This window comes from Poecilia reticulata, linkage group LG6 (assembly GCF_000633615.1).
Source record: "Poecilia reticulata strain Guanapo linkage group LG6, Guppy_female_1.0+MT, whole genome shotgun sequence".
Taxonomy (NCBI): domain Eukaryota; kingdom Metazoa; phylum Chordata; class Actinopteri; order Cyprinodontiformes; family Poeciliidae; genus Poecilia; species Poecilia reticulata.
This window is the reverse complement of record NC_024336.1, coordinates 1,790,625-1,801,071: the sequence shown is the minus strand read 5'-3', so window position 1 is coordinate 1,801,071 and position 10,447 is coordinate 1,790,625. Positions and strand designations below refer to the sequence as shown.

At 37.6% G+C, this 10,447-nt stretch overlaps 2 protein-coding genes across 2 annotated transcripts in view; one reads left to right on the top strand and one right to left on the bottom strand.

Moving 5' to 3' along the window:
• Positions 1-7,561, bottom strand: part of cep290 (centrosomal protein 290) — a 77,781-nt gene extending 70,220 nt beyond the window's left edge. Inside the window, 4 exon segments of the mRNA XM_017305142.1 lie at positions 3,288-3,334; positions 3,423-3,492; positions 3,715-3,792; positions 6,910-7,561. Of these exon segments, the coding sequence (XP_017160631.1) occupies positions 3,288-3,334; positions 3,423-3,492; positions 3,715-3,792; positions 6,910-7,017 (303 nt within the window). The 5' untranslated portion in view covers positions 7,018-7,561.
• Positions 7,562-7,595: 34 nt separating this feature from the next.
• Positions 7,596-10,447, top strand: part of LOC103465671 (transmembrane and TPR repeat-containing protein 3-like) — an 8,991-nt gene continuing 6,139 nt past the window's right edge. Inside the window, exons 1-3 of the mRNA XM_017305141.1 lie at positions 7,596-7,735; positions 9,916-10,129; positions 10,254-10,441. Of these exons, the coding sequence (XP_017160630.1) occupies positions 9,941-10,129; positions 10,254-10,441 (377 nt within the window). The 5' untranslated portion in view covers positions 7,596-7,735; positions 9,916-9,940. The remainder of the gene's footprint in view (positions 7,736-9,915; positions 10,130-10,253; positions 10,442-10,447) is intronic.

Genomic DNA, 10,447 nt, shown 5'->3' with positions numbered 1-10,447 from the left:
TGTTGATTTTCCTGAACAGCTGATGCACTGACAGACCTGACAGTGACAGAACATTACTGAACCTGAAAATTACTTGAATCATCACAATGTATGTAGAAATTTTTCTTTTTATGTTGATCAAATGTTTTACATTAGATGTTTTGCTGTGAAGGCTATTTTTGCAGTGGTGCTTTAAATAAATGCATAAAATATTTATTTTCTTAAATATGTGTTTATTAGCTGTCAATTGTGTCAAAATATCAATTGAGAAAGAAATTTACTGCTTGTGAAAATCGAAATCATYTGAATATATTTTACCATCTACATTAATCAACTTGAAATGAAGACGAACAGGAACAGCAGGCTTGTCCTGTTTGCAGACGAGGTATATATTTCTTTAAGGGTCAATGAAATGGGGTCCAGACACAAACAGTTTAATCTGAAGATTCTGGAGGATGTGTGAATAGGTCTGTCACCATGAAACATTTTACTGTATGATAAATTGTTCCAAAGTTCTCAACAAACGATAATATAGTTCTTTTGAGACCATTTTTTAAGTTATATAATGGTAATGACGAAATAATAATGCAAGAACACATTCTCAAATTCTAATGAACATTTAACACTGGAACTGGAAGACATTTTTAATATCCAGAATAAATAAAACTAATGAATTTTGTAGTCTTTTTAAATAAACTTGCTTTTCAAAATAAGGTCTWATCAAGACCAAAGCACCAAACTGAAGACTTTAATCATCTAGKTTTTGGTAGAAAGAGAGAAAAAAAGAGAAACAATAAATCATGCCAATGGAAATGATTGAGTTTGTTTTAATTTATCATCCGATTAATTGATTTATTGATTATTGTGACAGGCCTATGTGTGAACATTAGACTAAATCTTTAAGTATGTTGAGAAGTCGACATAAATGAAAGACCTTTCTTTTTGTTCTGGTGAATAAAGTCTAGCAGCAAATGATGTTCCTCAGGTCCAGATCTACCTTCATTACTGCTGAAGAAACAAAATACAGTTTCAGTGATGGTGACCAATATCCATGACTGCCATAATCTCCTGAAGATGCTTGTCGACTTCGGCATCATAAAACTTGAAACATATGAAGAGGGCAGAGTATCAAAATACCAGACATATAAAACGTAATCTAAAATCATTTATAATTACTCCATGTCTCATTATGATCAGAGTACAATGTCTGCAGGTTTAGCTCCTACTTACTTCAGAGGACAGACCACCGGGACGCTCCGTCTTGGTTCTGGGTTTGCCTGACTATTTTTCCGGCCAGCGAACCATTCCGCCACCCAGTGGTCCTTTTTCAGACCACTTAGTCTCCTGTACCGCTCAAAAATGCACAATATGTCTATAAATAATTTTAGGATATTGTAAGGAAGTGCTGCTACCATTTTCCACCGAACTAACGTATTTGCCACTTCGGCACAAGCACAGTGAGAAACATCAGAGGACTAGACTCAGAGTAAAACTTAGATGTCCCAGCTTTCACTAGCATGTAAACGCATCAACTACACACAAATCTGGGCGCTTCCCTGAAGCGTGAAATGAGTCTCAAAAATAGTTGTACACTCGTAACCGGATCTGTGTGTAAATGCAGTTTTGTGTGTGTGTACCAGGTGATTTGTGTGTACTTTTTCAACATGTATAGGCGTAGGAGAAGATTTGTTTTATTACACAAAAACAGATATTTTTACACACACACAAATCTTCTTACACATGCACAAATCCTGTTACACATGCACAAATCATTTTACACATGCAATAATCTTTTTACACACGCACCAATCTTTTTACACACGCACAGATATTTTGAGACTATTTTCACTCCATAGTGTGAGAGTAGGACTTAGCGCGAGACAGCAGCATTGATTTGGATGGATATAAATTACTGGACTGGACATTACGTGACTTATCGTGCTCCACATATGCGCCATTGCTGTCCATTGAGTCAACAAAATGGGTGGTCAGGAAATCACCACAGTCACGCAAAGAATCTGAAAAATGGACGCAATATTTAGCGGTTAATTCAACCCTATGAATTAGATAACAAGGGCTACAGATTTAACAGGTGAGGAAAAAGTTTTAACTTAAAGAAAACATGAGGAAAAAGGTTTAACTTAAAGAAAACATTGAACAAGTGAGCAGTGGGTCAGTTATGCTAGCCTAACTGTTGCTAGCTTTCCATTGACTTTGATAACCTTAACATGTGCTGCGCAGTTCGGTGTGTTTTGGTTCCGTTAGCACTAAAACAGGTCAACCTGCACACCAAGTCATCAGTAGAGCAGCTGTTTAAATCAGCTAATGTTGATTAGCTGATTTAAACAGCCACTGTCCTCAGGCGAAAACTTAATAATAATCACAATATAGACATCAAGCCTGACAGCATAATGCAGCAGACTAAATGTTCTGTTTTGGTGTTTTTGATACTTTTTTGTGTGGGAAATGTTTGTTTTTTGGTGTTGATTCCCCTGATCGGTAATCTCTGCTCTATCTGCTTGTTGAGCTGTTGTCTATTGGTTGTCATGGCAACGGGTCAGCGTACAGCCGACACACAGAACGGGAAAAGGCAGAATAGAAGTGGTGTTTGGTTCTTCACCTGTTTATCAGCTTTATTGTACCTTTATTGTGCCGCGCTGTCTGCAGCCGCTGCAATTCCTAAAAGTTAAACAAGCGACAAAAACTGAACTAATCATCAAACTACGGCTCCTACAGCATATTTAAAATAAAACGATTAACCAATATGAGAAATTTGCCCCTTCTTGCATCTTGACAGAACTAACAGAAACAAAATTGTTTATAGATTTGTGTCATGGAGAATTTATCAAACATCAGTTTTCTCCTCTTTATTTTAAGCCGTATTTAATATGTCTGATAAATATTTTTGTGATAGATTTCTGCTCGTCCTGCATTGGAATAAAATGGTTTTCTGGACATAACTCAATGAATCACACATATATATATACTGGCATATGCTGCCACCCCTGAAAAATATATACTGGCATATGCTGCCACCCCTGAAAAAATCCCTGCCCCCCTCTTRCCACCCCATAAATATTTTTCTAGATCCGCCCCTGCATTAAACTTAAGTTGTCTAATAAAAAATCTGCAAAATGTGCCAATTTTTAAATCGACTAATARTAAGAATATTTGACTAATCAAATAATCGTTAGTTGCAACCCTAATACAGATATGTTAAAATGTGACTAACATCGACATATACGTGATGTTAATACCCAAATATCGTGCATCCCTGCCTGAAATACAGAATTGCTCCACAGCCTTACCTTGCGCTCTTGTTCCAGCCTGGACACTTTTGCACGAAGTTCGTTTTCTAGAAGAGAAAAAAAGAGAACACTATAAACATGCTATTTTCATTAAAAAAAATGTGTTTTTCCATCAAACGGCATGTGCTTACGAACCGGTTTTGACGTGTTCTACACCGATGTCGTCGATGAAGCTTTCATGGAGCTTAACCTCGCGCTCTTTCATCTAACAGGTGGAGACAGAGACGAGATTGAAGAGCTCAAACCAACCAACATACATCACGTCTGTGTAACATCACAAGCGAGCACCATATGCCCTGACAACCATCGCGGCGCTATAAACTACATATGAAATGTTCTTCCTTCGTCAAAAATAAATCACTCCCGTGAGCTTGCRAGCAGATGTGCACAGGAGAGAGCAGAGTGTAGAAACAACAAAACCCGACACCTTTAGCAGGGCCTGACCCACTCGGAGGACGCGGATAATGTTCTCCGTGGCTTTATCCTTCACCTCCCATTCTTTTGTCTGCATGGAAAACATGATTTAGTCGGAAAGATTTTCAACAGTGCATTCGCTAATCTAATAATAACATTGAGGAAGTACATCTCTCGCAGTCGAAAACGGCGAGAGGTGAAAACAGAAATATATGTATGTAGAAGGTTATAGCTGCATAGACATTTTTTTCCTTCGACTTATCAAAGCTCAGTAACGATACTCAGATTTTATTGCTGAGTGAGGACTTCAGCAGATGTTGAGCTGCTGAGTCAAATGTAAGAACCATCCATTAACTATACATAGGCTATATATATATATATATAACAAAATCAAGACAACTTGATATACATGCACCATCTGTCACTCAAACTCAATCAGGCATAACATTATGACCATACCTGTGGGTGATATGTGTCAACACAAGATTTCGCAGAGGAATATAGTCAGAACCATAACACTGCCCTGGCCAGATTTCTTTAAGGAAACATGATTCACCACACCATAAAATCCCCAACATTGGGAAAAATAGCAGAAGAGCATTAGTTTCTAACGGGGGTATTATGTATTTTCTATATATGCCTTTGTTTATAGCAAAAACTATATTATCCCCAGATATTATGAAAATGTACATATTAAAAATAAATGTAAAGAAAGGTGCCCTGAAATTTCCTCTGTCTCTTTAAGAAGAAGCTCCTACTCTTTTAGGCAACACCCCTTCCGCATGTCATCACAACAATGCTTCTTCATGATATCAGTACCGTCTATTCAATTGTTGCATATCAGAGTGTTGTCTTTTGAATCGTTGTCTACCAGACTGGACCACACAGACCAGCCCTTGCTCTCTAGGTGAATCATGACCCTGGATTAGCCATGACTCTGTCCATTCACTACCATTCCTTCTTTTAACCTATTTTGATAGAGATCAACAGAGCCTATAAGGCTTTAGGAAGGCATGTCTTACAGATTTTACAGTTAAACACTCTACTGCATTGATTACATTAGTTATGATTTACCCTAATCCCCTGTCAACTTTGCTAGAATCTACATCATGCGTTGGCGTCAGTGGAAGTGAAGAATCTATCAAACAACCAGAGAGTTTKAATATTGTGTGAAAACCTTTCGATACATTTACTCTACTGGATATATTAACGTGATGATGATTTGATTTGACCACCATGGACCAAAACAGTCCTCAACTCTGGCTAAGTCATTGTCTTTTGGCTTTCATCATACGCTCAAATTGTTACACTTGCCCATTTATCCACTTTGTAACACAAAGTGTGGGGAAAAAAAGTTCACTTGCTGCCCAGTTTATCCCATAAGCAGGGTTTATGATGAAGACATAACTGCYGTTACTTCACTCATCAGTTGTCACAATGTTATACCTGGTCTGTGCATGAATTCAATTCACAAGTTATATAGATGAAAATATTTTGTCCCTCACACTTTACTGTTTTTTGTTAAACTTAAATGTTTCAGACCACTACAGAAATTTTAAGATAAAACCATTCTGGCCTTATGTGAAAAAACACCATTCCTTAAAGTCAGGAATTAACTGTCAACTTTCCTGGAATAGAAGAGTTTAACTTCACCAGACACACTTATATGTGATTACTGTTAAATCTGTCAAATCAGTTTATTGCATCTATAGAACCTATCTGACAACACGAAGGAGGCCAAGACATCTCAGAAAAACAACACATAATGCCTCAGTCTAAGGAAAAACAGGAACAAATGAGAAATAAGTAATTGAAATCTATCAGTCTTTCCAAGCTGAAAAAACAATCTTGACCAAAGCGAAGACAAAGGTCTCTCATATTTACCAGAAAAAACCCCACCTAGAGGAACCCAAAGATGCTGGGGAAACTGTTCTGCGTAATGAACAAAAAAAGGCAGAACTTTGTGGGAGTAGTGCATTCCATTATATCTGCTCTAAAACTAGAACAACACATCAGCAAAAGAGCATTATTCCGAATTCATTCATTCAGTGTGATGGTCAGGAACTTCTTTGCTACTTCAGGACCTGGAGGGCTTTCCATTACTGATGGAAGCATGAATTCTGTTCTCTACCAAACAGTCTTGAAAAATATGCATCAGTCTGTGATCATCAGCCCAACCATATTTAGGTTTAGACAGTGATCCAAAGCTTAGCAACAAGTCTATCCCTAAATGCACAAAGGAATGGAAACTTCTGGAATAGCCTACTCAAAGTCTGGACAAAAATCAAATTGAGGTGCTTTGGAATGACCTTAAACAAGATAGTTAATGCTCAAAAACTCTTCAATGTAAATAAAATAAAACAATGCGACAAAGAAGAGAGAGCCAAAATACCTCCATAGCGATACAAATGACTCATTGCTGAGCTTCACAAACAATTGATGGCAGTTGTTGCCAAGGGTGACATAGTTTTCTTGGAAAACTTTTTGGTTTGTAAACATTGCCCTCATTTTTAAAAAAAACTTTCCGACAGTCATGATACGCAACTGTGGCAACAAAATCTTCTTTTTTTTATTATTCTACAACCGGTAGCAGCTGATTAGCATCTTAAAATCTCTAATAMCCGAGTTATGACCAGCGACAAAAGCAAAGTGGATTAGCAGTGCTTGCCAACAACTAATGGTGTCATCATATTGTTTCTGCTGTCTGGAAATTGAGATGTTAAAATGTCATGACAGTCATGCGAGTGTCATACAGCAAGACTTTAGACAGAGGCATCTCAGGATTTGTTGTGAGACGGATTGTTACCAGAGATCCTCCCTACCCACAGAATCAGATCCACAACCCTCTGAAGATACTTAGATGATCTGAGATGAGACAAAATTTCATTTCATTTCAGAAAACAKGTGCTTCTGAATTRAATGGCATAAGCAATTAGGACTAGGAGGGAATAACYTTTTTAGAAGGAGCCAGGTTATATTATTAGATTGCTTTCACCCTTATTAATCAGAACTATAATTTAAAAGCTTATTTTTAATTTGCGCTGCTTGGTGATCTGAAACATTTAAGTGTGACAAACGGACAAAAACAGAGGAAAACTGCGAGGACATATTTTTCAGTGCTTTCATTCCTCAAGYATGCGTTTTAAAATCAAAAAGGTAGAGAACACTGAACATGTCAATATGTAAAATATAAACCATAAATAATTACCGCAACAAAAATGCGAAAGACTTCATCCAGTTCGTCTTTTTCACATTCATCAAGAGTCTTTGGATCAATTTTCGACACTTTATCCCATATGAGASCAGACGGCGGCATTTTGAACAAGGGATGTTTTTAAAGATTCGGTTAATTAATGTAGTTAGTAAGCTYACTGCRTCAGAGCGCCTCCATTTGATTATATCGTCAATAACACATTATTACGGTTTTCAGTGGCATTATAGGGAAACAAAAAACAACTCTTCTCATTGTTATGAATGAACCGTACAGGAATTGTATTTCAAAGCCTTGATTTAAAGACGTATTCAAAACATTTAGTTGAATTCAGTAGGTCATGTCAGACTTGACAGAAGCAAACCTGAGGTACACAGGTAGGGTAGAGTAGCAGCAAACATTTATCTTGAAAGGTCCATGTTGTAAAGCTCTGGCTGCTGCTGCTGCTAGGTTACGACTCACACAACAGCTACGAGAAAATAAAACAAACACGAACCGTGAGCCTTTGGAGGAAAGAAAAAAARGTAAGCGCAACCTCGTGGACAGCGCGAGCGTGTAACGTTAAAACAGATCAAGGCATTTTAATGCGGTTCTGGTCGCGCGGATGCTTTAAAACTTCAAACAAGCCACTGACTCCTTTTCCCCCTCTAGCASGGCTAATGTTTAACTTGCGCGCTCACCTCTGCACCGGAAGGGATAGCTGCGGTGCGTTTAAGCTAGTTGGTATAAATGAAATATTGTAAAACTCCGAGTCTTCTGTACCGTCCTGAATTTTTATGATAAGTTTGACTGAAGCTCGTGTCTCTGCTCTTGCATTTCCTCGGTAAGGCAGAACTAAACTATTACACTTCCACCATTTCCAGTCTTTTTTAAGAGTAGTAGCAACCTAATTAGCATTGCCCGCTAAAGTTGCTAACGCAACGGGACATTAGCGAACCTGACATTTTCACAATACTCTACACTTTGTGGTGTCACGTCTTTCAAAAAATAATGACAGCGTCATTTCTCGTTTAATTAAGCAACGCATGCTGTTAATGAGTGACCTAAAGTGTCTGCTAGTTTGATGGGTTTGACAGCACAGTTGTGGTTTGATTACTGTTTACACGAAAGATTTAATTTCCCTACAAGTTCTCGACACTGAGATGTAGTATATCTGTTCTTCTTTTTAACAATATAATCCTCTAAGATCATAGCAAATAGCAACATTAGTAAGATGAAATACTGTACTTCTGACATGCTAATGTGTCAATATCCAGGAAACGGAGACAAGATTTCACAGTAAATATTGTCTCCGAGGTGACATGTAGGCAACTTTGAGATTTGGAAACATAGTTAAGGTATCATGTAAGCTTTTAAGATGGTAAGCATCTTCATCTGGTTGTAAAAACAATGTATTTTTCTTTTCTTTTCTTTTCTTTTTTTTAACCACAGTTGCGCGTCATTGCAACTGTTCTAAAGTTTTTTAAAAAAAGTAAATGCAAAAATCCCCCTAGCTCCACAACATCCAAATAATTGTCAGAAAAAACAATGGCTCAAACCAAAAATAAAAATATGAGCAATAGTCTTCATAGAACATGCTGCCACAATCCTAGAATCAAGATACATAGAGTTTCCTTATGGTTTGGTATTGCTTGCATATTAAATATGTGTTATTAATTACCTCCTATACACTTGTGTTTATGTTTGTAAAAAGTTTAGTTTAGTCAGATAATTCATTATTATCCTAAAAAGTAAAACATTTTCTTTGAAGGTCTTTTTAAACTTANGGCTAATGTTTAACTTGCGCGCTCACCTCTGCACCGGAAGGGATAGCTGCGGTGCGTTTAAGCTAGTTGGTATAAATGAAATATTGTAAAACTCCGAGTCTTCTGTACCGTCCTGAATTTTTATGATAAGTTTGACTGAAGCTCGTGTCTCTGCTCTTGCATTTCCTCGGTAAGGCAGAACTAAACTATTACACTTCCACCATTTCCAGTCTTTTTTAAGAGTAGTAGCAACCTAATTAGCATTGCCCGCTAAAGTTGCTAACGCAACGGGACATTAGCGAACCTGACATTTTCACAATACTCTACACTTTGTGGTGTCACGTCTTTCAAAAAATAATGACAGCGTCATTTCTCGTTTAATTAAGCAACGCGTGCTGTTAATGAGTGACCTAAAGTGTCTGCTAGTTTGATGGGTTTGACAGCACAGTTGTGGTTTGATTACTGTTTACACGAAAGATTTAATTTCCCTACAAGTTCTCGACACTGAGATGTAGTATATCTGTTCGTCTTTTTAACAATATAATCCTCTAAGATCATAGCAAATAGCAACATTAGTAAGATGAAATACTGTACTTCTGACATGCTAATGTGTCAATATCCAGGAAACAGAGACAAGATTTCACAGTAAATATTGTCTCCGAGGTGACATGTAGGCAACTCTGAGATTTGGAAACATAGTTAAGGTATCATGTAAGCTTTTAAGATGGCAAGCATCTTCATCTGGTTGTAAAAACAATGTATTTTTCTTTTCTTTTCTTTTCTTTTTTTTAACCACAGTTGCGCGTCATTGCAACTGTTCTAAAGTTTTTTAAAAAAAGTAAATGCAAAAATCCCCCTAGCTCCACAACATCCAAATAATTGTCAGAAAAAACAATGGCTCAAACCAAAAATAAAAATATGAGCAATAGTCTTCATAGAACATGCTGCCACAATCCTAGAATCAAGATACATAGAGTTTCCTTATGGTTTGGTATTGCTTGCATATTAAATATGTGTTATTAATTACCTCCTATACACTTGTGTTTATGTTTGTAAAAAGTTTAGTTTAGTCAGATAATTCATTATTATCCTAAAAAGTAAAACATTTTCTTTGAAGGTCTTTTTAAACTTATGAGTAGATTTTGTTGTCTTGGAATTTGAAGTCAGCCAGTATTGCGCCAAATTAAAATCTCCCTGSTGTTCTTACATTTAATACCTTTCAAACCTTCTTTGTTTTTTTATTTGTTCTCTTCCACAGTGACCCATGACGGCTTKGGTCAGCTATGGCTGTCATGTCATGGAAGGAGATGTTGCTTCTGACTGGGCTGGTGGTGGGATGTTACTGGAACAGTCTGTCATGCGGTTTTGTGTTTGACGACGTTTCGGCTATCCTCGACAACAAGGACCTCCGGCCCTCCACGCCTCTCCGCAACCTGTTCCTCAATGACTTTTGGGGAACGCCGATGGCCGAGGCAAGTATCTGTTAAAGGTCTACCTCCAGCATACCTGAATATAGGTTCATTTATCGAATGCTGCATCTCTTTGMGGCATCATATTTTGGTTAAGTTTCAGTTTTGAATTGTAAAATGTCTACAGGAAAGGAGCCACAAGTCTTACAGACCACTGACGGTGCTCACGTTCCGACTCAACTACCTCTTCAGTGAACTCAGTGCRGCTTCCTATCACCTGCTCAACATCGTTCTGCACGGAGTCGTCTGCATGCTTTTCCTGCGGGTTTGTCGACTGTTCCTGGACAAGACTTTCAGCTTGCTGGCTGCGCTGCTGTTTGC